This window comes from Carya illinoinensis, chromosome 6, assembly GCF_018687715.1.
Source record: "Carya illinoinensis cultivar Pawnee chromosome 6, C.illinoinensisPawnee_v1, whole genome shotgun sequence".
In the NCBI taxonomy this organism is placed as follows: domain Eukaryota; kingdom Viridiplantae; phylum Streptophyta; class Magnoliopsida; order Fagales; family Juglandaceae; genus Carya; species Carya illinoinensis.
The window spans coordinates 32,008,013-32,035,181 of record NC_056757.1 but is presented as its reverse complement, the minus strand read 5'-3'; the positions used below and the strand labels follow the sequence as shown (position 1 = coordinate 32,035,181).

The following is a 27,169-nucleotide window of genomic DNA, read 5'->3' as shown; positions in this document are numbered from 1 at the left end:
AAAAAAGAATCTACTGCCTTAATACATACAGCTTCTGATCTATTAGGAAGTAGCACATGACATTGGATTCATGTTAAAGTGAACTACATGTCAAGATCTGGTCGGGACATGAAGAAAGAACTTTTGTTTTTTGTTTTATTTTTGTTTCCATCTCAACACTACTGCCAGAGAGGTGCTGGTGCAGGATTTATTTGCTAGAAAAGAAAGATGAATAGAGGGAACAAAGAAAGAGATAAAGGAGTCTCGTTGTCTCAAAAAGAGCAGAAGAGTAAACCCTCATCCACATTTCCACTTTCCCAAACGTATTTTAGCACCTGCAGTATTTGCCTGGTAGGTTGGTGTCGGCAGTTCGATGCATTTACGTCGATCCTATCGCTTTGTGCAAGACCGAAGTAAACTCAAAACCGATGTACGTTGAGTTGGAGATGGAGTATCTTTGATAACGCTTCATCTGTCTGATCTTTAATCAAAACATGTCACGGACCATTGATTAACTGTTGGAGGCAGATGCGAGATACATTAATTTAACTTAAAAGAAACCCGTCATGGTTTCTAAATGGGGATTAGAGGAGATGATCATAGAAAACAAAAGCAAATTCACTTCACCTTTTAATGATCTATAATAAGGTAACAGATAAGTCGTTCACTTTCTCTGTGAAAATCATTTGAATGGTGACCTCCATCGTGGGGTATGGACCCCCTAATGATGTGAATACCAATAATAATGATCATTCATCATTTAGCTTAAGAGGGTGGAAAAGCAGTGGAGCCTATTTTCCCTTTTTTTAAGACTTATTGGCTGAAAATAAGAACTCTCCTTTTTTGTTTATTAAATATACCAAATTCAAATGCAAAAAATTAGAAATGATGTTATTGATATGTATAGAGCTATCATCATCACCTTAAATCATATATCCCGCTCATAAGATTCTTCACAATTCTTTGTTTTAAATATGTTTTGCAACTAGAAAAGAGATAAGACAAAACGTGAAGTACTTATTCATTAAATATTGTAACATTGCATATGGTATATATTTTTCTCTCGATCGTTAAAAATATTTGAAATAAATGAGGAAAATATTCTAGCCATAAAGTATTATATAAAAATAATCTCATAAACTAATGTAATTTGATGTGGTTTGTCAGATTATAAAGTTACTTTTATTGTAAAATAGATCTAACAGATCAAATAAAATCACATCAGTTTGTGAGATTATTTTTATGTAATTCTTTTTTTAGATGTGGGATTTCCAAGTTTCAAACTTTCATCAATATCCATTTATGGATGATTCTTTATCATCTAATGATGATAAATATGTCACATTTTTCATAATGAGATGAAAATAAGATGGAAGTATGGAGTATAGGATTACTTCATTAAAAAAAAAAAAAACATAATATTTCATCCATTGTACCTCTTCATCCATCATTTTCCTTTTTCATATTTTACTAACTTGTTGACATTTATAAACATCAATAATTATGGAGTTTATATTTGTTAGAATTTGAACTGCAATTTCTTTAAAAAAAAAAATTTACAAAAATGGGCCATTTTTGAATCACCCAAAAGAAAATAAATGCCATGTTTTAATCTTGACTGCTCTTGATATAGAATGTCAAAAATCATCTACATTGAAAATTAATGGATAGTTTGGATAGTGGAGTGTTATGAAAATATTTCACTACTATTTATTATTTTATTATTATTTTTTATCTACCTTTTACAATTTAATACTATTATTTAATATTTTATTATTATTTTTTTACTATTATTCACATAATATATAAGATGACCTCATTATCCAAACATAATTTTAGAAATTCAAATTATATGCAGTGAAAAGGCTGAAAGGTTTCAATGATTAAAAATAAGGAATTATTAGGTTCAAAGTTGATAAATTAATGCAGTATGTTGAATCTGTTTTATAATAAAATAAATTCAATACAATATGACATGATTAGGAAAATATTAAAAGAGAGGAGCAGATGAGCTGTGAAGTGATCAGAAAGAACAGAAGAAAAAAGCATGAGAATGTTAATGTATTTCTGAAAAGTTTAAGGCGTTTCAACAGATGAGATCAAAGTGAACGAAACAGGGAAATTTTTTTTGTAAAACTATTAATTTCATAATTAGTTACACGTTGAAATAAAAATTAAAAGTTGAAGAAAATGTTATTAAAAGATTATTTTTTTAATATTTTAAAATTTTTAAAAATTAAATTATTTATTATATTTATATAAAAAAATTTAAAATATTATAATAAGAAAATAAAATAAGATGAAATAAAAAATCAATTTCACTGTCGAAACAGGCTAAAGAACTCAGAGGCACAATTATATTAGATTAGGCAGATCAGAGAGTGAGAGAGAGCGCTGCAAGTAGAGTGTGAGGCATGCCTCCTTGGCTGTTCTCCCCAAGTATCATCCTTGTCGATTTGCGTTACAGGCATTGAATCCAAAAACCATCCCTTCACTTCTTTTGTAGTCACTACTCAAGTTCTTACTTGTAAGTTCTGCTCTCCCCCTACCATCTGTGCAATCAAACTGGGATTGGCATCTGGCATTGTCCTAATCTTTTACCTTATTCCTCCTCCTCTTTTTGGCACAATCACCGCCTAAAACCACACCACATCCATAACCATCACGCGACCCAATTTACTGTATGGATCATATCTTCTGCTGCACTTCCACTCTCAATATTCTCAGTCTTCTTGTTCTGCTTCTCACCACTAGAGGTATGTTTGATGGGTTTTCTTTGCAGTCATCTGGATCTATCTTACATTCTACTCTTTTTACTTTCTCTTTTTCTTTTTCTTTCTTTTTTTTTTTTTTTTGTTTTAACGATTTTACACTAAAAAAAAATCTGTGTTTGCATGCGTGCCAGGCGTTTCGGGTGCTACATTTACGTTTGTGAACAGATGTGATTACACTGTGTGGCCAGGCATTCTCGCAAATGCAGGCAGCCCCAGGCTCGACAGCACTGGGTTCGAGCTCCCAAAGGATAGTTCCCGTTCCTTCCAAGCCCCCACCGGCTGGTCCGGCCGGTTCTGGGGTCGGACGAATTGTAATTTCGACGGATCCGGATCAGGGTCGTGCCTCACTGGCGACTGCGGCTCCGGACAAGTCGAGTGCAATGGACTTGGAGCCGCCCCGCCCGCCACTCTTGCCGAGTTTACGCTCGGGTCTGGTGGGCAGGATTTCTACGACGTCAGCTTGGTGGACGGGTACAACCTTCCCATGATCGTTGAAGGTACTGGCGGATCGGGTGCATGCGATTCGACCGGATGCGTCTCTGATCTGAACCAACAATGCCCCTTGGAGCTGAGGGTCGGGGACGGTAGCGCCTGTAAGAGCGCGTGCGAGGCGTTCAGGAGCCCCGAGTACTGCTGCATCGGCGAGTATGGCACGCCCGCTTCTTGTAGGCCCTCGGTGTACTCGGAAATGTTCAAGTCCGCGTGTCCGAGATCGTATAGCTACGCGTACGATGATGCTACGAGTACGTTCACCTGTACCGGTGCCGATTATACGCTGACGTTTTGCCCTTCGTCTCCAAGGTAAAAGATACATACTCACTCTTTAGTTTCCGAGTTTCACAAGCTTTTATTTGATCAATATTCTGTTTTTTCCTCGTCTGAGAGTTGTTTCAATCTATCTTTCAAATTCCGACGAACTTTATCTTCAAGTTTCTATTTTTAGTTGCTACTTCTGAAAGTAAGTAGACTGGTGTTTGTTGGCAATGCCCAAAGATCTTGCCCATTTTTCTTTGTCTGGTTTTAGCGTGTGGGGTTGGTGGGATGGTGGCAATGCCATAATGCCAAAGATTTGTCTTTTTGATGATTCGATTAAGCATTTCTTCCTTATTATATACTCAGATCTTCAGGGCTAAATGAGGTTGTTTAGTTGCCTTCAGTGTAAATTCTTTTCAATTCACTCTGGTCAGTCCCGAATGATATATATTTAATTCTTCAACTGCAAGAGTTATTATTGTGTCTGCTAATCTCTGCTGTGCAGTCAGAAATCTTCAAGAGATCCAACCCCAACAGCATCAGCAACCTCTCTGGGGTCCGGGTCAGGATATTACTCTGTTTCGGGTTCAGGGTCAGGTGAAGGATCAGATACCGGTTCAGGGTCAGCTGAAGGATCAGATACCGGTTCAGGGTATTCCGTTTCTGGTTCAGGTTCAGGGTCAGGAGAAGCCACGATCGCAGATGGGTCATGGTTAGCTGGTTTGGCCATGGGAGACTCACCAAGAACACTTTCTCCTTCAACCTTCCAATCTGCATTAATAGCCTGGGCTACTTTGTCTCTCACCCTCTCATTGCAATTTTTGTAGCCCCTCTTAGCTGCACTTGACCTTAAGTCATGGCTTTTGCTATGCTGTGCTGAGTGTGTCTCAGATTTGCAGTCTTTTGCTGGGAAAGCTGACAGATTCCTCCAGATTGTAAAACATCCAATTCTACTCCGAGGGTCCCCCCAAGAAAAAAGTTCGACGTTATATATATACTGGAAGTGTTTGTATTATTTATATCTAATTTTCATTTCCTTTTCCTTTCGAACTTAAACATTTTTAGGTTCTGCATCATTATCCCGGGGTTAAAACAAAAAGAAAAAAACAAATCAGGGAGGTTGGCTGTTTTCTGGTTGTGAATCTGTCGTAAAGAGAGGAAAGAAAGAGGTGTTTGAGAGTGTCATGTGAATTCATGAGTAGGATGGTTTGTTGTCTCTGGGAGGAGGGATAACTTTGTGGCCTTGCGGGCGTTGCAAGTTTTATGTTGCTTTGGCATTTTGTCTTTCGTCTGTTGAAGAAGGGAATTTCTTGAAGACTATTGCGTCAGCTTATCATTTCAGCTTGCCTTTTGGTCTGGTTAATCGATTGCTATAATTCGTGTCATCTCTCTCTTCCTCTCCCTAACCCAAGCCAAAGTAGAAAAATACCACATTTCTCTGCGTATTTTGGGGATGTTGGGAATTGCTTCACCCTTTTATTGGGATATACTTGAGAAGCTTAGATACAGTTTGGGTCAAATTGAAACTACAGACACAATGTCTGTCGATTTACTTTGCTGGAGGTAGACGATTAAGCTGTAAAATGTCTTGTTTCTACCTTACTGAATCCAAGCAAGAGTAAAGAAGGGTTTTATTGATTTACATAGATCAAACAAAAGTTTCGGATTCTCCGTCACATCGAAATCCTTAGTTCAAAGACTAATCAGTTTTCGTGATCTATATATATTAGGGTGGATTCCATTATCCCACTATCAATATAGATCATAGCTGCATTTCTTTTATAAATCAAGAGAACGACACTTCAATTTTATTAATAAATATTCGTTTCTGATTGAGATATATAGCGACAAATCAGGTTGAATACAAAATTCTGTTATGCTTGCTCAATAATTGTCGACTGGACAGCGTATAGGACAAGATGAGTTTACAAAGACAGCTCATTGCAAATTACATCAAACAAATGTGATAGCTTACGTGAAACCACAAGTTTTCTAACCCAATTTCTATTGCAAATACAGTATTGGTGCGTGTATATAAATAGGCTTTAACAGAAATTTTATTGTTTTCATGCCAAACATAGTGATCAATAGTATTTTTGGTTTACAATCGAATGTTATAGTGCTTTGTTTCATCAGCTCGACCAAGCGAGATCGTTGAATTTGCACTTCTGCTGCCATATCTAACACTTATTTCGTACTGTCCTAAGAAGCCATAAAAGCTATAAGAACCATGCTCATCTGTCTCACCCTCAATCTTCCCAGTTTGCCACTCTTTCAGGAGCTTGTCAACCACATCTCCAGCCGGCAGATTTTGAAAATTATGGTCAGTCAAGCACATTTGGTAACACCCATTGGGATGGAGCGCAGTCCAAAGCATTATCCCATTCACTGAAGGATGTGAAAAACCTTCTCTCAATACTTCTTCTAAGTAAATGGCCTGCACGCAGAAAGATTAATATTATATCAGTGGCAGACACGCTAGTTGATGCATATCAATATCTCCTCAAGTTCTTGCCCGAACACGGGAGAATCTTTTCCCCCGGGCTCTTATGGGTAATGCTATAACAGCTAACATGCGTAGTTTAACATGAGAGAGTAACAAGTGCCTAGTTCACCTGTTGTTCTTTGTCAAGTGCATTGCTAATATCCACCTCAGTAAGCCATATGGGAAGCCCTAGCGTGGCCAACTTGTCCAAAATAGCTCTCATTAGAGGAGGGTTTGGTACCGTAAAGTGGCTCTCTAGACCAATTCCATCCATCGAAACGTCACCTTGATCGAGTTCTCTCAGCCTTGAGATGTAGGTATCAACAGTGGAATTCACATCGCTGCAGCCCTCGACCACATTAAACTCGTTCATAAACAGTGTTGCCAAAGGGTCAGACTGGTGTGCTATCTCATAGAAATGCAATGTGGCATTAGGGCCAAGGCGTTGCTCGTAGAAATCGAAGTGCAGCATCTCATTGCTGACATCCCAGTGAATGAATTCTTCACTGTATTTGCTCAGCAGACTCTGTATGCGTGAGTTGACAGCTGATTGTAATTCAGGACCCGTGAGGTTAAGAACCCATGCTGGAGTGTATTTTGGGTCCTCCCAGAATATGTTGTGGCCTCTAGCCATGATTTGGTTAGCTCGAACAAATCCCACCATTTGGTCTGCAATGGTGTAGTCGACCTTCCCTTGCTTTGGCTCTGTGGCATACCACTTGAGTTCATTTTCAAACACTGCTGCATTGAATCGCTTAGTAAACCAGTTCTGGAAAAACATGAAAGATTTCTGTCAGAGGAAAGTATTGGATTAATCAGTTTTAAATACAAGGACTTTGCATGTAATATAGTTTATAAATCATACTTGATATGGCAGATTTCCGAGAATGGTCTTAGCTATTGCAGATCCGAAAGGGAAATCTTTTGATACTTGTTCTATGTTAATAGCAGCCCCTTGCAACCGTTCTCCGTGTTCATTTGAGACATGGACTGTCACGGCACGCTTCCTTTGCTGCCAAAACAGATGTTGCCCTTAAAGGTTGATAGAATAATTCATTCCATCAATGAGAACCATTTTTATTGTCAAAACTCTATCGGCTTATTTTATTCTTCAACATATATGCCATCACTAAGTCAGTCGATTAAATCACTTTATCAATTGGAATGTGCTATGCTTACACTGTTAATCATATATTGCTGATTTGTACTCCATTGCTCCCTGGTAAATGGCTGTATTGAATTGCTTGCAATTGCTATATTGATATCCGTATTGTCCGAAGTCTGCAGAACCAAAACAAATAAAAAGTTTCATTTCATGAAGTACTAAAGCAGGGCGACAACTTCTTCAATAGGCATTTACCTGAAGGAACAGGATAGATAAATGAGAAGTTGAGCTCAGGACAAATCCACCCTTGAGAAATGACCAGCATCCACGCTTGGCCAAAACAGTCCCTATACAGTCATAGCTCGTGTCTTCTGTCTTTAGGCTTGCCCTTATGAGAGCTGACTCTGCGCCTTGTATCTTGACCCAACCTATTAAGCAAAAAAATAAGCAAATAAACTGGTGTGCCATGCAAGTAATTTCAAACCCACCAAAAAGGCATTAGGTGATGTCTTAAATAACGGCCATTCCATGACTTGCTCTACTAGCCGTGAGAATGAGACTGCAATTTGACATTTGTCAAGACACTGGTGAATGTGTGTATAATAGGTGTGGTAATGGTGGGCTGAGTTTTGCTGGTGATGAAAATGTGTGCAATACTGCTTAGGAAACTTAAGCTAGCCCAGTTTAACCTAGAGCCATGAACTCATAAACCAGATTTTAAAAAGTCAGAGCCCACGTTGTGTGACACTGCCAGAAATTATATAATGTATTGACTAGGCGTGTTTTCAACAAATCCGTTGTAGTCTAGTTGGTTAGGATACTCGGCTCTCACCCGAGAGACCCGGGTTCGAGTCCCGGCAACGGAACTTTTTTTCCTCTCAAATTACGAACAAAAATTGTTTTAGTGATATTTTTTTTTTAAAATGGTGCTATGAAGTTAGAGAGAGAGAGAGACTCAACTGGAGAAGCAATAAATAGTCCCCTGGGTAAGATTGTACAATATCAAGGCCGGTGAATACGCACTAATTGCAGAAACGCCAATCCGGCTCACAGGCTGATTGCTGAGAATCCCTCCCTTGTAAAGTGCCTCCTCCGGCTGTTTTTTACACTGTCAAACAAACATGTGAAACAACGTGAGAAGAAACACCACCGAAATCATAAACGCAACCAGACATGAAAAATTACCCAAGTTGTTTTTGAACGGACACTGCCATTATAAGTTTAGAACATCTTGTCCATCCAACAGTTTTAACAATGCCCATGTTAAAACTTCACTAATTATACATACCTCGGTGTAAGCGGTGTAATCATACAAAGGCCCAGCTGCGGTACAGAAGAGTAGAGAAAGGTAAGTGCTTTGAGAACCTGAACCCCATAAATCTAGTATTGCAAACCAATGAAAGATGGGTTGTGATGAGAGAAAGAACCATATGAAGCGACCAAGGGAGGAACCATGACGAGGAAGAAAGCCCAGAGGCTAAAAGCAAGAGTGTCCCTCATACTGTGTCTGCTTAGAAATCGGAGCGTTCTGACCGTATTGATTGTTAATGGAATATTGTAAATGGGAGTAGTTTAGGTAGGTATGGAAAAGCTTGCTCCTAGTCCTTCAGGTACTATTCCTAAATAATGGAGGTTACAATTTTACAGGAAATGGGCAGAGGAAGGGCGTGTTTTTAAGGTTCGGGGGGAGGGAGTTGGGGATATTCACAAGGGAACAGTGGCAGGTCTGAGTAGTCCCGTGCCCAGCTCACATGTTCTGTGAGAGCTTCTTGTGAACAAAATTGGGGGCCAATACATGGCGAGAACCTTTAACTCTTCGTTTTATGGCAATTTGCTCGTTGCTCCCTAATGCTGCTGAATTTAAGTTCTAAAATCATCAGTAGGGGCTGTATCCCGAGCATTAAGACAATATTCAGAAGTAAAAGTATTTTTACGATATGGATAGCGATAGTCTGTAGATGATTCTACATCCTTAAATGTTGTCTACGAACAGTATAGACTTCAAACATTTCATACATTGAAAACTCATATACTGTGTTTATGTCTCTCTAAATTATAAAAAATCCTGACCATAATTCATCAACAATGAAACACATTCACGTTTTCGGTGTTCCTTTCTATTTGAAGCATAGTAACTTTTTCACGGTTCCTTCGGATTTATCGATGTTCACCAAATCCAGAGCAGTGAGGGCAACCCCATATATAGGGACATTACTTTGATGGGTATTTGGAGGGCAGCTAAGTGCTATGTTATCTAGATCGTCCGTTAATGTAAAATAGGGGTGCAACTACAATCGGCAACCTAAAGCGGGCCCATTTGTCTGTATCTTTATATTAGGTGGAGTGGGTCTAAAAGCTGCACAATTTTTTTGTATTACATAATTGTACTGACAACCCACAAAGACTCAAAGATGGACGGTGAATTGTGGAGACTGCCTTCAAACTAGGCACGGTCACGCTTGGGTCACGGCTTTCTTAAGGGAAAGGTGATTGCTTTGCTTTCAAGTCCAACCCTCCATAGCCTGTACGCATTGCCTATTTGCCTTCCTTGGCCGAGTGTCCGATCTCACGCGTGCATGATAATATGGTAGGGAATTATAATGGAAATGTAGGGGGACCATGGTTAGACCACGTCGACATTCATGAATTTCGGACTTGCTTGCTTTACATACAGCAAATATTACCAATAAATTATCTATTTGCAAGTCTGTTTAGTGACACTATCTCGAGTCTTGGAAATACCAGAACTCAATACTCGTTAGGCATGTCCCAAAAGTTCATGATTTACCTACCCTTATCAGCTTGTGGAATCATGCTAAAAGGGTGTTTTTTTTTTTTTTTTTCCAAATTGTCATGAAAGGTACTTCTTAATGTTGTTGGTCAAGGGGGTTTATGTACACCTTCCCCTTGATATTTTAAATGAAATTAAGTTTCTAGATTTTCTTGCCCCGATTAAGGTAGAATTCTTATTTCTGATATACTCCACAATGAGCATTAAAATCCAGAAGAAGGAAAATTTTGACAAAATTCTTAGAAAGTAGAAAAGATTTTGCGAATTCAAGAACCCAAATTCAGAAAATGCTCCCAATTAATCTCCCCATGCAACATGTATCAAAGAGCTTTTTGAAGTTGCATGCGCCCGAGATTGTAAGAAATCCTCTCACTTGCATCCCAACCATTGCAGACAGACCCCATTATCAGATGTTCCGCGCTGTTCAATATCCAAAGTAACCCAGTGAGCACGGAATTTAAGCACCCGAAAGTCTGAGCCCAAACTAACTATAGCCCAACACATCAACTTACCACACTATCAATTTTAAAATTTTGAAAAAAAATTGTTGACTTGATTTGATTTTTATTCATGAGACTCAATAATATTAGAATATAAACTAAATAATTATGTCTATCTATTCTGATAAATGATAACTTAACACTACTTCAAAACGTAAAATGAGAATATATAAAATTCAAACAAACAAGACCGATCAATCCTCCAAATTTCGATCAATCAGATCCTTGCATTCTTCAGTATCCATCTTCATCGATATTCGGTCATTCGATGGCAACGATTTATTTGATTTCTTGCTGGCAAAAATGTTGGCATAAACATCCTTGGATCTGATTGACAACAAAATGTCTAAACCAAACCCAACAATGCAGGCAACAGCCATGACCACAAACACTAGCCTGTAACAGTGTGCTCCAACGCAGGTGTCGCCACCTCCAGCAGTGGTAGTAGCTTCCATGTCGTATAAAATGCCGGCGAGAAGGCCGGAAAAGAGGAAGGACCCTATGGGAAGGTTGAGGATTAGAATGTTGTAGATGAGACCATAGTATTTTAGACCAAACAGTTCGGACGCAGTGGGGACAGTAATGGCCAGACGGATGCCATAGCAAATCCCAACAACAATTGAACCAATGTAGAGGGAACCAGGCACAGCCAAGGCCATAAGAATGTATCCAACAGCCATTACAACCTGAGCAGCTGCATTCCAAAGAGGTCTTGGTGTTCCAGCTTTCCTGTAGGCATGAAAATGGGGGAGTCATGAGTACTATTCAAAATGTTAAATCACAAAATAAGGTAAGTTTAATACGCGAAGGCCAATACGTAGAATATTGAATTAAATTGAGTGAAATATAAGATTACCATCATTCAAAGCAAAAACTTCTATTTTGATTCCATATGAAAATATCATTGCTTATATCAACAGTTTAAATTGATTAACAACAGAATTAGGTTTAACTACTTTAAATTACACGTTGACACAAAACAACAACTAGAGGTGTTAGGTTCTTGAAGCTACATATATGCATGGTGTGTTTCCAGCTTTGTAAATGTATGGAAATTGGAAGGGAGAATGAATAGACATATTAAAAGTTGACAGGGTATTAGGATATCAATATGAATAATGATACACCTACAACTTTTTTATAATTATTTTACAATTCATCTTCAAACAACTAATAAAATCATGCCACTCCATTAAGAATAAATTTTAATATTACAAAACTACCCTTCATTTGTTGTAAAGTTGTAAAATAATTATAAAGTTATTATTTCCTATAGTAGAGTATGCTAGGGCGTCTAAGAGAATCTCAAGATCAAGTTGCCATGCATAATGTTGGGGTTTATTTTTGTTGGGGCCAGACCAAGCCTAACATCAAGCAAGTTTCCCATATTCCAAATAGTCCAAGAGAACTAGATCCCAACCCGCAGAATCCCATCTCCTCTTAATGGTTCGGGAAGAACCCATAACTCATGTAAATATGACATAACTATTCGGGCCAAGATGGAGATGTTCTAGGAGAAGCATAAGAAACCAAGCCGGAGGAATGAGAAAGAAACACACTAAGAGGAAGGGACCGAACTTAGATCAGTACTATAAGATCATGCTGAATTAAATGAGTTCATCAGACAATCACACCGTATTAATATGCTGATCCCAGAGGACCACGCCACATTAAAGACAATATGGCAGAGGGAGCTCTAAGAAGATTTCCTTTTCCCCCAAGCCGCAGGGTATGGCCATCTGACCCCTTGGGCTGGTTATATAAGATCCCTCAGTTTTCAGGTAAAGTGATCAGCATTCTCTCTAATTGAATCTTTCCACTAAATTTTGAATTCGTTTTGACTTCTCTTACTTTCTAAATAAGCCATTATTAACTTAGGTATCGGAGGTTACTCGGACTATCTAGGCCACTCTTTCCGATTCTCTTTTCTCTATTACAGGTTCTGTTAAACAGAATACCCGAATTGCTGAGAGTTTGACCTAAAAATATACAAAACACTTCGTTAATATATAACATGCAAACATAGAAAAGGTCCAATCTCAAAAAACAGAACATTTATCTTGGGAACAACGAACATAATTTCTTGATAAAGAACAAGGGCTGAGTTGGTTGGGAAGGATTAATTAAACAAATGCTAATGCCAAGTATACTATAAATTAAATATTAGCTATATATAAAAAAGAGAAAGAGGGAGAGATTCATGAAACCCAGATCTGTTTCCTTTGTTTTCTTTCAGAGAAACTCGAATCCGGCCATAAGCAATAAGGAAATAGATAAGAAACTTCTGCATGACCACCAATACAGAGGTAGCAGCTCATTTAAGGCCGTGGTAATTGCAATAGTGACAAGAAGGACGATCCAACAACCCAGAGCAGAGCAACTAATTAATTAAGCTGTATGAAGATATCATTATATTTGAAGTTGAAGAAGAGTTAAATACAGGAGCTAGTTAGTATCTTTTTTAAGGAAAAATTTAATTGTAAGTATAATGATGCATTAATATATATGTACCAATCGAATATAATTGATCAAAAAATTAATTTAATTAAAAATAATATTAATTTAAATTTTAAATATAAAAAAATTAATATTAATATATAAATTAATACGTAATTTTATTTATATATAACAAAACTCCTTTATGAACATAGTAAAAAGTGGCCGGGATTCAAAAAGAATAATTCTTTGTGCAGTACCGAACGGGGACTCCTCATGCACGAAAAGTTTCATTCCAGATTACTTGCCCCCAACTTGTAAAGATGAAATCTTTCCTCTGTGTAACCGATTGCTCTCTCTCTCTCTCTCTCTTCCCGTTTCATCCCAAATTATTTGCGCCCAAACTTGAAGTGAAGGCTTTTCTCTCTCTCTCTCTCTCTCTCTCTCTCTCTCTCTCTCTCTGTAACCGATTGAGCTCTCTCTCTCTAGAATTTCTTCTTCGTCTTGTCTGAAGCAAAGGGTTAAACTCTCTTGAAAGTCATCAATGGTCATGGATTATGGTAAACATATTGTTTTGGGAGGCAAAGGTCTGTATACTTGAAGCTGAACATATATTTTAATACCACCCTTGACAACAGTTTTAACATCCTCATTTAGGCAGCTTGAGGGAATTTCTGCCCTGTATCTAGTTTGGATCCTACAAACAGAGAGCAACTACTGAGTTGATGCTCTGCTAGATCGGGTGACCTTACGTTGTTTACAGTGGGTCAACAAGTATAATTTGAGGCGAATGCTAGAGGGAGGGAAGGCGCTAGAGGTAGGGAAGAAAGCGTGATCTGACAAAGTGAGCTCTAAGGACCTTTTTGACATTTCACCATGATTTGAAGAGAGTAAATTACTTTTAAGTCCATTCGTCCGCACGCAACCCTCTTTTCGGGACTGTACCTAGCAGTTCCCATTCAAAAATTATATTAGGAGAAGCAGCCAAGAGTAAAGAAAGGAATTATATAGTTAGCTGCTGCCTGCTGCTGGGATACTTCCCGCTGTCTAACCTTTAGGGGATCATGAAAAGGAAACAGCAAGCTAGCCTAGGGATCGGGGAAATGGGAATTAAGAAAAATTATATTCTTTATTCTCACTTCACACTTTATACATCATTTTTTATTTATTATTATTTTTTTAATAAATATGCAATGTAGAAATAATTAATAGAATAATTTAATTAAATTTTAAAAAATAAAATAAAAATAAATTTAATGTATAATATGTGAGATAATAAATAACAAAGCTAGAGACAGTCTACCCTGGAGCTAGGAGACTGGAGATCTGGATGTATGCCCATTGTATCTTTGGGTCAAATGCGAACTCGAGTAAAGAAATTATATATACAAATTCCAACTGCACAAACTTATGAAAAATTTTATTCATTATATTATTATTATATTTATATTATATTAAATAAGATGTGACATATTTATTATTATTAAATAATTATTTATTATATATTTTTTTATTATTAAATAATAATAAATACGTTATATATAATTAAAATGATGATATAGTGTATAATATTATTCAAAAATTAGACTTTTTAAGACAAAAATATCTAAAATTCACTTTTTCTAATCTATATTTTCACAAAAAATTTAGGTAATTCTTATATATTTAAAGCTTATACCAAACCCTAAGCATTCAATATTGTACCATTGGCACGCCTACCCAACCTTATTTATTGGCACGCTCACCCAAAAGGCAAGCAAGTGTGGACATTCTTCCGACGCTTTCCTCTCTAATTATTATTAATTAATAGATATAGATATGATAAGGGAAATGCTTATTTAAAGAATGGTGATTGTCGATTGATTTTTTTGGATCTTTTTTATTTAATAGTTAAGTAAGTATTTTATTAATAAAATTTTAATTTTAATTTTAATATTTTGAAAATTTTTTAATAAATTTTAAAAAATTTTTAGAAATTTTTTTAAAAACATAAATTTTTTTAGCCATTTGGTGACTCTCTCAGCGACCTCCCTATGTGGAAGTAGCACCACTCATCAATGCTATCAATAATTCTAAAGTCACCTATTTAGCAAATCTAGATGTTATTAAAAGAAGATTTATTCTTAAAAGAAGATTTAAATTTTATTATTTAAAATTTAATTGATAAAATTTAAATATTAATATTTTAAAAATTAAATTATGTCGTGTAAATATTTTACTATATATTATCAATACCAATTTATAAATAGAATTATTTTTTAAAATAACGATGGGTATAAATTAGATGGTAATGAAAAATACGAATATTAAAGAAAAATATTACATTTTAAATCTTTTCGCAGTGTGTATAATAAATTTTTAAACGAGTAATATTATGTATAGTTATTTTTATGCACTCTCTGTATATTCTATTAATATGATTGACTGTATTAATTTTTTTTAATATATAACTAATTATATTAATAAAATATATAAAAGAGTACTAAATGTATATTAAATTTTGTTAAAAAATTTGATTAACTTACTTGATGAAGAATTCCGAGACAATACCCGAAATGATGCGGCCGAAAAACCCCCAGATGCTAGTGAGCGAAACGAAGATGGACACGTCAGAGTAGCCTAGGGCCAGCCCTATCTGCCCCATATTGTTCATCACAGTCAATCCGGTCCCCACCCCACAAAGAAACGAAACAAACAATATCCAGAAATCGACCGTCCTTAACGCCTCCATTATCGTGTGCTCGTCTCCGATCACCGGATTCTTCTTCAGCCCCGCCACTTCCTCCTCGGTCGCCAAGTCATCCTCCTTTCCCCCACTCTCCGTCCCTTCCTCCACCTCCTCCTCCACCACCAGCAACGGTTCACGAACCTGCCCCTCGACGTCCCCACCAGGGCCAGACCGGTTCTTGAAAAAATAGTAAACCGGGATTGCTAGTGGGGAGGCCAAGATAACTAACAGTATGGCCGCGAATACTAGAGAGAAGACGGTGCTGGGGCTGGGTACGAAGTCATAGGCTAAGAGGTAGACCGCGACGACTACGGCCAAGGCGTTGAAGACCCAGAAGTAGCGGGACTCCTCTTGTTCCTCGGCTAATTTGGCCGCCGGAGGGGACTCGTGCAGGAAAAAAGCAGCAATGAAGCAGACTCCTAAGGGGATGACGGCGAGCATGAACAGGAATGAGGCTGCGTCATCGGAGAAGAGGGCTGTACATAGGTCGGTGAATATGGCGGTGCTCAGCCCTACATAGCCTTTGAGTATCCCCGAGACCGGGCCCCGGTTCGTGCGGAAGTTCCTTATACAGGTCACTAGCACCGCGGTGTTCATCCATGTCGTGCTGTTGCCTCCCATGCACATGAATATGCACATCTGTCGTTGTGTAAAAACATTATCAGCATCAGTTTGACATGTGTTAGTCTATACGAGTTTTCCAACTTTTTTGGTTTTTGTTTTTTATTTTCTAGGAAATTGTCTGGCGTTGTTTGTTTACTGAGAAACGCAATCGAGCAGAAGAGAATGTGAATGCTTGCACGTATGAGACAGCAAAAAACAATAATATTTTACGCTTGGTTAATTTCTGGGTTGGACAGTTGCTTGAAGTCTGCTTCAAAAAAATTCATTCGAAATGCAGTTTCTATTTTGGTATTACGTTTCTAATATTTTTTACCTGCCAATAAGAAAGAGTGATCTTCTCGCTGACAACAAGCCACTGAGCACCATACCCGACGAGCCCCTCGACCGACCCAATAAGCAGAATAAGCCAGGTGGGTAACTTATCGGAGGCAAGGCCGGCAAGAAGGCCAAAAGCCTTGCCGACATCCTTGGCCACGGAAAGATTGTTGAGCTGGACCTGGGTGAGATTCATGAGCGACTTGAGGGCATCGGAGTAGTTGGAGAAGGTGTAGTTGTTGCCGGAGATGCATTGGACCCAAACGGCAGTCACAAAGCCTAGCCATTTGAGGGTGGTGGCGATGGTGGTGGAGGAAGCAGGCCGGGAAGAGCGCTCGAAGAATGCCATGTAGCTACCGACGTTCTCACAACTTCTCAAAGAGAGAGAGAGAGAGAGAGAGAGAGAGAGGACGAAGAAGGGTGGAAGGTGGGTAAGTATTGAAACAGAGGCAGTGCGATACTGTCAAGGGATAAAATAGTCGGAGGAATTGAAAGTTGGCCGCATCGTAAAAGTTACAGCTCCTACGTCGACATTTTAAAATATTTATGTACTATTTTCAATTCAGAATGAGCTTTTCCATCACCGATATTATATATGGATTTTGCAGCAAAACGGACCTTAAATTTCTTATTAGATTTAGGACGTCGAGGATAACATGAATTAATTGTTGCGTTTTATATATAGTGTTGATTGAATATTTATTTTAATTTATTTTTTAAAAAATAAAAAGTCATTTATCATCTCATAATTAAATGATATTTAATTAGGATAATAACTCAATAAGAGATGGGGCTGGGCAACCGGGTACCGGACTGGGTATCTGGGTATACCCGGCCCGGAACCCGGATTCTAAATCCGGGCCGGAGTCCGGCCCGGATATTTTGGGTTACGACCCGGGCTGGAACCCGGATTGATCCGGGTTTTTACAACCCGGAAATCCGGGTTCCGGCCTATACCCAGGTTGTTTTTTTTTTTTTTTTTTTTTTTAACAAAGCCTGATTATTAATGTTCCTTCAAAATATTGTTCCTTCAGATCTTGCACATAACGTTTCTTTTTCTTTTTCTTTTTTAGATCAACATTCCTCATTACAAAATCATCCCAAAATCATGCCAATTCGTGCAAAAACATACACAGTGAAAATGAGAAGATAAATCAGATTACAAATTCCTACTTATCAATAATTCGGTGCATCCAACCAACAATTCTGTAGAAGTTGAGCGCTCTTGACCCATCATTGACACGTCCATGCATGGAACGATAGGAATCAACTTCAAAGAAATGCCTTGTGCCCACAAAGTCCATACTAAACAAAAGACACAGATTTTATAGTCAATTCCATGCATGAAAATAAGGCCAACATAAAATGCCAACTCAAGCACGTAGTAGTTCTTATTTTCACAAGTATTCTTCCAGTTATCCGAAAAACAAACAAATTAACAAACAAATGCATGCAAATTTAATTAAAAAAATAAAAATTAAAAGAAGCCCTTTTTGATTGTGTTTTCCATTAAGGCTGCATGCCTCTTCTCAGTAATAATGCAGTGGGTGTCGCACACTCAACAAATTCTGTCACTGCTTACAAAAAAAAGTTCAAAACGTATTACTCAATTCATTTCTCAAGATCTAAAGATCCTCCTGATCCATCCCTTTTCATATCTGTAAAACAGATCCTTCTTTTTTAACTTTTTACAAGAGTCTCGTACTCAATCATAGCCTTCCCAATTGCCATATCCACCCACATTGTTTTAGAACTCTCTCTCTCTGTTTTCTCACCTTTTATTACAGATATAGTTACCTCTCTGCCCAGGACATCTTGAGCTTTCATTGTCACTCAGGAGCAGATGATTGGAACTAGTCTAATACACGTATTAGCAACAAAATGAGACCTCTGCCAGTGAAATTACGCACCAAACAGGATTTAGTATCTTCAAGCATCAGTAAGTCGTTATAAACTGTGTTTTTATAAGTAGCTGGTTGTTTGTAAATGCAATTAAAATAAATTATACTGGAGCATCTAACCAGTACGTAGACACTAGACATGAATAAAATAGGAGCAAAATTTGTACAAAATCTCTTACCTCCATTGAAGATTAACCAAGGATAAACTTTTCAGCATGAATGGGAATGGAGATTCACATCAGTCTCGGTTGAAGATGAAGCTAGATGATCGTCTAAAAAAAATTAAAAATTGAGTTAGATGGATAATAAACCGAATTAGATAGATATTAAAAAAAATATTTCACGTTTCAAACTTACCTTCAAGGTCTATCGACTGTATGTATTCTTCCAAATCCCGAATGTTAATTGGTTTGGTCCTTAACCAATTTTGAGTGTAAATGAGAGCTTCAATAGTTTCTGGAGACAAGGAACTCCTAAAAGGATCCAATATGCGTCCTCCAGTACTAAATGCAGACTCCGAGGCAACAGTGGAAATGGGGGTGGCTAACACATCACGTGCTACCTCAGCAAGGACAGGATAGTTAACGACATTAATTCTCCACCAATCTAAGATATCAAAACCGAGCGAGTCGTCTATACACGTCTCAGAAAAATATCTATCTAGCTCCGATCTAAACTCCGTAACACACCGTTCCTTAAGAAAGTTAGTAAACATGATCTTAAATTTAGTAGGAACCGGTGCTGGCTCATTACCAATATTTATATTAGTGCTGCTTGGCATTCCTTGAGCCACATTAGAACTCCTCCCAATGGTTTCGCCCCTATGGTCAGGAATTTGGCAAAACTTAAGTATTTTTTTGTGCAATCTCCAATTGCAATCAATAAAATGTGCGGTAATGCACATGTAGTTCAGATTTTGCACCGACGTCCAAGTATCGGTGGTAAGACAAATTCTTTGACCATCCAACAATTTTTTTAATTGTATCTTCTCTTCTTTATACAGTTTAATACAATCCCTTTTTAAAGTGCCTCGGGATGGCAAAGTAAATCGAGGCTCTAAATCCGTTACATATTCAATAAAACCTTCATGCTCCACAAGCCTAAAAGGCAATTCGCATCTAATAAAATACTTAGCGGTTGACACCCTAAGTTTTTCTCCATCGTACTTTACTAGGACTTGTGGACTACACACTCTTCCCTCCGCATCCCTCTTAACACTAGAGGATTGACTTCTTCCAACTCCTTTAATTCTAAGAGGGAAAGTTTCACATGCATTCTGGAGGTGGTGTAACATAGATAAAGTGTCATTTTTGTAGTGGCAACTGTATAGCTTAGCGCAATAATTGCACTGAGCTTTTGGGTTATCGTGGTCAATAGGTTGCACTCTAGTATAGTGTTTCCATACCACAGATTGGTTGCTAGGTTTTTTTTTGGATTTCTTGGATAAAGGTGGTATGGAACGGGTAGGTTCTTGTGTATGTGTGGATGAAGAAGGGGTTGGAAGAGTCCCAAGCTCCTCTACATCCAATGGAATAGAAGAGGATTCGCCAACCTCTTGGGTTATACCGACATTACAGCTCACAGAATCTTCTTCCATCTGTTAAAGTTACAACAATAACAACAACAACAACAACAACAAAAAAGTAAATTAATTCATGCAGAAAACTCAATCCAGGTGCCAAGAGTTTTAATTTTGAAGTATGATGTATAAGAGGTATTATACTTAACTCTGAGAAGATGCATGAAATAATTATCGTATATGGTTGTGTATGAAATAATTAAAAATTATTTATTATATTCAATTTATAGATCAATCATCTAATACCATAAGATATGATATTGAAAGAACGATGATAAAAATGAATTATAAATAGAAATATGGGTCTAGTTATACCTAACCCACACCTAATAATAAAAGCCAGTCATTAACTTGCACTGAAGTGTCTATTCAGCCAATTTAATTGCAAGGGGGTAAGGATTGGTCCTATTGAGCAGGGTGTGTGACCACCATGTACTTGCTACATTATTGTTGATTATTTGTGAGTTTTCTTAATCGATGTTTCCTGGTTTTATATAATATTATTTATATTTTATTTAATACTCTCTTACTTAGAGAAAAGTCTGGTCATATAAATAAATAAATAAAAGGGTAGGGAAAAAAAAAAACTTTAGACAAAATTCAAGCAAATGGAGACCTCCCGATGACATGAACGATGACTTTGCACATGACCACCTCAATAACTCAATCCCACGTTGGGAAAAGAAGTAACTCACATATACAGGATTAACACGTGTATTAAAAAAAAATTGACTTCTTACGTATTAAAAAAAAAAAAGGACCTGTTGTATTGGCTGCTGTATTTCTTCTTGGATTATGCCTTATATTTTGCATGTAATCAAATGAAATATGTTATGATACGAGTCAGTGTTTCTCCCCTCAAGGATCATGCATCTGCTTGTTTGCCTCTTTTTTTTATCGGCTGTTTGCCTTCTTAAAGACAGTTATTCACAATATTTCCCTTTTTAAATTTTCTTTGGAACTACTTATGCTTTTGCAGGCATTAGGTTATGTGCACGGTGCTCAAGTTGTCCATGCATCTGAACCAGTCCATGGACGTCTGAGGTGTGGTTAAAAATCATTACAAAGTTACATGATTTTCGATATGGTGTTTGTTTAGTTGGCTGATCTCATCACTATTAATTGGAGCATGCTTTATAATTGAGAAATGATGTTTTGAAGCTTTAAGCTAGTGACAGTATTTTCAAAAGGTTTATAACTTTATAATTTAAATTCGTTTGATCGCTCTTGGTTTTATATATTTTTTTAAAGTTTTAAATATTATATATAGACTTAATTGTTAGTTTATCTTATGAATGCTTAACATATAATTTTAGGCCCCTTTTTCTAATTAGCTAGCCCAAGATTATCACATATTTAACGACGTCCGCCTCGTTAAGCAAAGCATGCATATATAGCCACAAAAATCTTTCAGATTTTTGTTTGAAACCATCCGAATTGATCCATTAATACAGATTCAATTAATTTAATGATATCATCATGAATGGCCGGCCCTATATTTTTTTAGTCATACTTTTCTTAATTTTGGGCTGTTGGTGCAAGAGTTTCCAAAGAAATTAAGCTTACTTGATAAGAAGGTGAAAGTGAAAGAAAATGATGTTAGTGTGCAAACAAAGAAAGTATTGACTCTATTATTAAACTAAACACTTTAATTTGCTTAGTACCCTAATATCTAAAGCTTCATGTGAATCTCTTTTTATAAATGGTTTTGTCAGATTAACAAGTCAAGTTATTATCAAAAAAGACTCAATTTTTTTTAACAATAAAAATAAATGGCCGGCACCATCAAAATTAGGGTCTAAGCTCCAATAAGCTTAAATCAACTAACAATAAACAAGGGCAGATGCCTACTGTTTTTCAGCAGCAAAACGAAAAGGTTATAGTTCACGACAGCACAATTTCCCATTTATGCTTTCAGCCACTCAATAAGCAGAAGCAAATAAAAGACATAAATCAACTGTAATTGCAAAATTTGTACAAATCACACCCAAAATCAGAAACCCTAAACAAATCAAACCCAAATCAGAAACCACACCAAACAAATCACACCCACTAAAAACACCACACCATAAACTAAAGAAACCGAAATGAAAGAAGAGTTTATCAAAAACTAACCTGATTTGTAGTGTTTCTGAGGATGACCAGATGAAACGACGATGGGATGACGGCGACGATGGGATGATGGCGGCGACGGGATGAGTGGATGACGACGACGACGGGATGAGGCTAGGGTTTCGGGAAGATTCTGAGAGAGAGAGAGAGAGAGAGAGAGAGAGAGAGAGAGAGAGAGAGAGAGAGAGAGAGAGAGAGAGAGAGAGAGAGAGAGAGAGAGAGAGAGAGAGAGAGAGAGAGAGAGAGAGAGAGAGAGAGAGAGAGATTGGGGGGGGAATCGAGATGCCGAGGCTCGGTGAGGGATATAATCCAGTGCCAAAACGGCGTCGTTTTGGCACTGGATTTGGGTTTTTTAAAAACCCGGGTACCGGATTTAAAACCCGGGTACCAGGTTCTAAATCCGGTACCCGGACCGGGTGAACCCGGGTTTTAGAAATCGGGCACCGGCCTAGGTTTTTTCCGGACCGGTGCCCGTAACCGGAACCCGGTTATCCGGGTTCCGGACCGGGCCGGAAAAAAATCCGGCCCGGTTGCCCAGCCCTAATAAGAGAGGCCTGTCTTATTGAGTTATCTATGAAATAAGTACTTATCATCGTAAGAGAGAAGAGTGTGAGGGGGTTTTTTGCTTAGCATGTTTTGTTGCCTCTTCTAGAATATATATAATATTAAAAAATATCATTTTTTTTTACAAATATTTTAGTTAGAAAAATATACTTATAAATTGATATAGAAGTCAGATTATAAAATTATTTTTATTATAAAATAGATTTAATATATTACATCAAACCATATTAATCTATAAATTTAGTTTTATAAAATCTATTTGTGATTATAATATTTTTTTTCAATATATATATATATATGAGTTTTACTACATACAAACAAATTTACGCACTAATCTGCATACTAATACTGATTCATTCACATTTAAAATTTAAATTAACAGTATTTTCGATAAAATTTATTTTTTAACTAATCATATTATATTAATACACATATTAATACATAATTACAATTACAATTAAATTTTTCCTATATATATATATATATATATGATCTTAGCAAAAAGGCAAATGACTGGACCATTTTTGTTTCTCCATATCCTACCAACCTCTAGCCTTCTTTTGACTGGATGCCCAATTCATTCCATTAATTTGGTTTCAATAAGATGTTAGTGAGCTGGAATTTCCATAAAAAGCCTTGTTCAGTATCTCTTCCAGGCTAGGCCCAGTGGCCCACTGTCTGTTTAGAGGCTCTTTTGTTAATTAAAATACAAAGGGAAAATTCCACTCTGCACTAGTTTGCAGCAGCAACCGGGTCCGACGCGGAGATCCCAGTGTCCGGTGGTGAGCAGCTTTGCACTCTCTTCCTGAGAGGCAACTGAGAGTGGGGCATTTTGGTTTGCCCCTTCTAGTCTAGAGAGATATAGCGAACTTTGTGTTTATAACTCATGGAGGACCAAGAAACCAGTGGACATAGTTGTTGATCTGTGAGATACAGAGACCCAGAATCCCAAAACGATGCCTCGAGTGATCTCAGTTTTGGTCCAGCCGCGGTGCCTCCTCGTCCTCTTCCTGGTCCTCTTTATTTTATTCTTCTTTGCGTACTCTAACCCCAAAAAGGTACATTCTCTCTCTCTATCTCTCTCTCTCTCTCTCTCAATGTGCACGGATCCGATTGTGGGAGTGGAATCGAGTCTTGAGCTTTATCTGGTTGCTAAATTGTCCTAGGGTTGAATTTGTTAAGATGCTTTTGATGGGTTTTATGTTTGGTTTTGGTTTACGTGACCTGAATTCTAATAATGGATGAGGTGGTTTTAAGTTTTTGTTATTGGTTGGGTAATTAATTGGAGTTTTGAACTTGGATTCTGTCTGAGGCGGGCCTAATTAGGTGCTATTGCGATTTTTTTTTTTTTTTTGTTTAAAACGAAACCTTGTCATTGTTTTAATCTCGTTAAGTGGTTACATATCTGAATCAACATATTCGATATGCTTAAATTTCGTTAAGAGGAATTAGAAAGCAGAGTGACCTGCAGTTGGGTTTTGATGGAATAGTTCAGGTGGAGGATTTCAATATTTAGAACTGGTGAAAATGAGTAGCATCTTCTCTAAGTTGAGTTACGGAAGATTGAGGATAAGTAAGGGGAATTAGTGGAGAATTGCTAAAAAAGAAAAAGAAAGTACTAAGTTCTCGTGCAGTTTGGCAATTTAAAATGTTTAGGAAGGGTTTGCCATAACCTTCAACTGTTGTAGCTATTGTACGGGGTGCATTTCCATACTGCAGCATAAGTTGGAATCAGGGCTACGAAGCTTCTATTGGTTTTGGATTAGACTTGTGTCCAGGTGCTTCTTCTTTTTTTGTTTTTCTTTTTTTGTTTATCTTTTTTTCTCTCAATTTAGCACGTTAACCTTGATTGATGCTTTTGCTATGCACCCAGGAATTAAAGATGCATTGCTGAGGAGTTTAATTAGGATGTTAGTAGGATAATAATTTTAATAGTAACCGTTGGACCTGCTTTTCTTTCCAAACATATGGAGATTGTGATTCTGTATGGAGAGCGTTATATGGATATGTGAAATATGAGTACTAGTAATCCTTTTATCAATGGAAATATATATATACATATATATATATATATATCAATGTGTTAATTTCTTGCCTCTACCATGTAGGTTGAAGAGAAAGTAGAGGAGGTGCCTGAAATTACGCAGAGAGTTTACATGGATGTTGATATTGATGGACAACGTCAAGGTACAGCTTTCACATTAATACTCTGATTTGAGCTGAAGCATCAAGAACTTGGCTGCTCTCAATGCTTCTTCTAGTGATAAATAATACCTATCAACTTATTGTTGTTATAACTGAAAGGAAAGGAGCAATGTCAACTTTTTGTTCTAGAAGTTCTATCCAAAACCTTTGCTCGCGGTCATGAACACAATCCATAATGGAGCCTTCGACGTTATTATGTGGTTGGATCGTCATGTTTTTTCTTTCCATTTTCAAGAATGTTTCCTTCTCTTTTATTTGTTTTTCCCACGACTTCAAATGATGCTTAGTGAATCAAAATATGGAGTTGTTTTTAGTTGATGCTTAGAGTTTTCTGAATGTTAGTTCCAAGGTCATTCTTTTTTAGTTGGTTGTCTGGATAAACCAAAAGGTTTTGAGTATTTTCTATCTTTCTAAGGAATCACAGTGCAGATTCATTTGGGCATACTGAAGTCATCAGTGGCAAAAACTATTGTCACCCACTTATGGTAAAGAAGGCTATCATTAATCACTGTCCAACTCTAATTATGTACTTATCAAAAAAGAGGGTGAAAAAAAAGAAAGTTCATCAGAACTAGCACTTGCTGCTTTCATCAGTAAAATCTAAATCTTGTTACAGTTTGATTGGAAATATATGCGATGTTACATTATTGACCAATCCAGGTTTTGACAGGGAGCCATTAGATAGAAAAGATCAGTGATCTAAACTATAGACTATACAGCATTGGCTGTGCCAGTTATATAATAGCTCAATGCCTTGATATTTTCCCATTTTATGTGTTCAGCTGCCAATTTACACCTGGATTTGTGCAGGTAGAATTGTGATTGGATTATATGGCCAAGTTGTACCAAAAACTGTTGGTATGTTCTTGAGCTTGTGTTTGCATTCTTTATGTACGGTATTTTTTTTTTGATAAATAACTTTATGTACGGTATTTTAGTTACATAAAATCATCTCAATTAGTGGCTGATTGGTGAATCATTAAAATTTTTGGTAACCCTTCAAATGACATGACATGTTTTCTTGATTAAAGCTGTTGAGTTCATTGCAAACTGAAATGAAGTAGCATACTCAAACACTCAGTATATTTGTTCTCATGCCTTATAAGCTGTGTAATATTTGATTTGTTTGTTCTTCTGGCAGAAAATTTCAGGGCTTTGTGCACAGGTATTTTTGGTCTTCTTGCTTGTGTCACTTGTTTGTTTGTAGTTATTATCATGCTGTTCATAATAACTCGCCTTTAATGCCAGGGGAGAAAGGCAAGGGTGCCAGTGGAAAAAGACTCCACTATAAAGGAACACCATTTCATCGTATAGTCTCTGGGTTCATGATTCAAGGTGGAGATATTGTTTATGGCGATGGTCGGGGGTATGAATCTATATATGGTGTCACCTTTCCAGACGAGAATTTCAAGATAAAACATTCACATGCAGGTTTCAATTTCAAACCTTTTTAGCGGTTGAGATTTGTGTAATAACTGATGGAAGAATTGGGGAAGCTTCCTTCTTACTATCCTTTCTCTGGAACCGTGTTTATTGTTCTAGGTGTTGTTTCCATGGTGAATTCAGGGCCAGACTCCAATGGGTCTCAGTTTTTCATCACTACAGTTAAAGCCAGCTGGTAAGCTATTCTCTAGGTGATGCGGTGTTAAAAGACCACGACTTTTAGGGTCCAAATACCTCGAAGTTCTGATTGGCTGATTATTTAATTCCTAAATGATCTAGTCTTCTCCTGCCCACTCAATACATCTTTTCTAGGACCATCAAAGCAGATTCCTAAAAATAAGGCTCACTATTATTTACGTGGGTCCAGGTTGGATGGGGAGCATGTAGTCTTTGGCAAGGTTATTCAAGGCATGGACACAGTGTTTGCAATTGAAGGTGGGGCAGGAACATACAGTGGGAAGCCTCGAAAGAAGGTTGTTATTGCTGACTCCGGAGAGATACCCAAGAGCCGGTGGGATGAAGAAAAATAATTCCACGACTGCAAGTTTTTCTCTTTTGGAGTTTGCAGTTCTGATTTACATAATTGATTCACAATTCTCTTCCCATTGTAACATGTCTGAAATTTTACGAGTCTTCTCAGATCTGACCGCCTTGTTGGAAATCTTGTATTTGACCAATTTTACTAACACAAGCATGTTTGTTGTAGAGGAAATGGATTCGTTTCCCTTTTACTCTGCTATGTACATCACGCTGCTGGTTTGAGTGAGTTGAAAAGCAAAGTTTTTTAAGAGAAATGCCTTATACATGCATGCCAGGGAAGAGACAGCATAAGGAAATGAAATTCTGGATTCTCTTGTTGAAAAATCATTTTCATC

The 27,169-nt window shown here is 37.3% G+C and overlaps 4 protein-coding genes, 1 long non-coding RNA gene and 1 other non-coding gene across 7 annotated transcripts; 3 read left to right on the top strand and 3 right to left on the bottom strand.

Moving 5' to 3' along the window:
- The first annotated feature begins 2,331 nt into the window (after positions 1 to 2,331).
- Positions 2,332 to 4,821, top strand: LOC122313363 (thaumatin-like protein 1). Its single transcript, XM_043128295.1, has 3 exons — positions 2,332 to 2,735; positions 2,885 to 3,554; positions 4,012 to 4,821. Exons 1-3 carry the CDS (start codon positions 2,663 to 2,665, stop codon positions 4,331 to 4,333), a joined length of 1,065 nt encoding a protein of 354 aa, XP_042984229.1. The 5' UTR covers positions 2,332 to 2,662; the 3' UTR covers positions 4,334 to 4,821.
- A 724-nt stretch (positions 4,822 to 5,545) lies between these two features.
- Positions 5,546 to 9,042, bottom strand: LOC122313362 (endo-1,4-beta-xylanase 5). Of its 2 annotated transcripts, XM_043128293.1 has the most exons (8): positions 8,524 to 9,042; positions 8,385 to 8,419; positions 8,057 to 8,204; positions 7,352 to 7,524; positions 7,171 to 7,272; positions 6,857 to 7,003; positions 6,122 to 6,760; positions 5,546 to 5,943 (listed from the first exon to the last, which is right to left on the bottom strand). In XM_043128293.1, exons 1-8 carry the CDS (start codon positions 8,594 to 8,596, stop codon positions 5,608 to 5,610), a joined length of 1,653 nt encoding a protein of 550 aa, XP_042984227.1. In that variant the 5' UTR covers positions 8,597 to 9,042; the 3' UTR covers positions 5,546 to 5,607. The 2 variants fall into 2 exon arrangements, with proteins under 2 accessions (XP_042984227.1, XP_042984228.1); XM_043128294.1 differs by lacking the exons at positions 8,385 to 8,419; positions 8,524 to 9,042 and adding an exon at positions 8,287 to 8,373.
- Positions 7,890 to 7,962, top strand: TRNAE-CUC. The gene has a single exon. It is a non-coding gene; the product is annotated as a tRNA-Glu (tRNA).
- Positions 9,043 to 10,434: 1,392 nt separating the features above from the next.
- On the bottom strand, positions 10,435 to 17,040 carry LOC122312505 (protein NUCLEAR FUSION DEFECTIVE 4-like). Its single transcript, XM_043127131.1, has 3 exons — positions 16,489 to 17,040; positions 15,349 to 16,190; positions 10,435 to 11,116 (listed from the first exon to the last, which is right to left on the bottom strand). The coding sequence occupies exons 1-3, from the start codon at positions 16,837 to 16,839 to the stop codon at positions 10,582 to 10,584; spliced, it is 1,728 nt and encodes a 575-aa protein (XP_042983065.1). The 5' UTR covers positions 16,840 to 17,040; the 3' UTR covers positions 10,435 to 10,581.
- A 606-nt stretch (positions 17,041 to 17,646) lies between these two features.
- On the bottom strand, positions 17,647 to 18,842 carry LOC122314370. Its single transcript, XR_006243692.1, has 3 exons — positions 18,749 to 18,842; positions 18,571 to 18,663; positions 17,647 to 17,795 (listed from the first exon to the last, which is right to left on the bottom strand). It is a non-coding gene; the product is annotated as an uncharacterized LOC122314370 (long non-coding RNA).
- Positions 18,843 to 23,354: 4,512 nt separating this feature from the next.
- LOC122314240 (peptidyl-prolyl cis-trans isomerase CYP21-1-like) lies at positions 23,355 to 27,025 on the top strand. Its single transcript, XM_043129714.1, has 7 exons — positions 23,355 to 23,704; positions 24,755 to 24,833; positions 25,662 to 25,709; positions 25,993 to 26,016; positions 26,100 to 26,282; positions 26,394 to 26,469; positions 26,662 to 27,025. Exons 1-7 carry the CDS (start codon positions 23,603 to 23,605, stop codon positions 26,822 to 26,824), a joined length of 675 nt encoding a protein of 224 aa, XP_042985648.1. The 5' UTR covers positions 23,355 to 23,602; the 3' UTR covers positions 26,825 to 27,025.
- Positions 27,026 to 27,169: the final 144 nt, after the last annotated feature.

Bases quoted from the DNA above. Each gene is read 5' to 3' on its own strand.
- LOC122313363 (XM_043128295.1), top strand. From the start codon at position 2,663: ATGGATCATATCTTCTGCTGCACTTCCACTCTCAATATTCTCAGTCTT. The intron at 2,736-2,884 runs GTATGTTTGATG...CATGCGTGCCAG, and splicing joins TCTGCTTCTCACCACTAGAG to GCGTTTCGGGTGCTACATTT. The intron at 3,555-4,011 runs GTAAAAGATACA...TCTGCTGTGCAG, and splicing joins TTTTGCCCTTCGTCTCCAAG to TCAGAAATCTTCAAGAGATC.
- LOC122313362 (XM_043128293.1), bottom strand. From the start codon at position 8,596: ATGAGGGACACTCTTGCTTTTAGCCTCTGGGCTTTCTTCCTCGTCATG. The intron at 8,205-8,384 runs GTATGTATAATT...TTTGTTTGACAG, and splicing joins ATTACACCGCTTACACCGAG to TGTAAAAAACAGCCGGAGGA. The intron at 7,273-7,351 runs GTAAATGCCTAT...TTGGTTCTGCAG, and splicing joins TATCTATCCTGTTCCTTCAG to ACTTCGGACAATACGGATAT.
- LOC122312505 (XM_043127131.1), bottom strand. From the start codon at position 16,839: ATGGCATTCTTCGAGCGCTCTTCCCGGCCTGCTTCCTCCACCACCATC. The intron at 16,191-16,488 runs GTAAAAAATATT...ACACAACGACAG, and splicing joins TCACTCTTTCTTATTGGCAG to ATGTGCATATTCATGTGCAT. The intron at 11,117-15,348 runs GTAAGTTAATCA...TCATGCCTACAG, and splicing joins GTCTCGGAATTCTTCATCAA to GAAAGCTGGAACACCAAGAC.
- LOC122314240 (XM_043129714.1), top strand. From the start codon at position 23,603: ATGCCTCGAGTGATCTCAGTTTTGGTCCAGCCGCGGTGCCTCCTCGTC. The intron at 24,834-25,661 runs GTACAGCTTTCA...GGATTTGTGCAG, and splicing joins TATTGATGGACAACGTCAAG to GTAGAATTGTGATTGGATTA. The intron at 26,017-26,099 runs GTATTTTTGGTC...CTTTAATGCCAG, and splicing joins TTTCAGGGCTTTGTGCACAG to GGGAGAAAGGCAAGGGTGCC.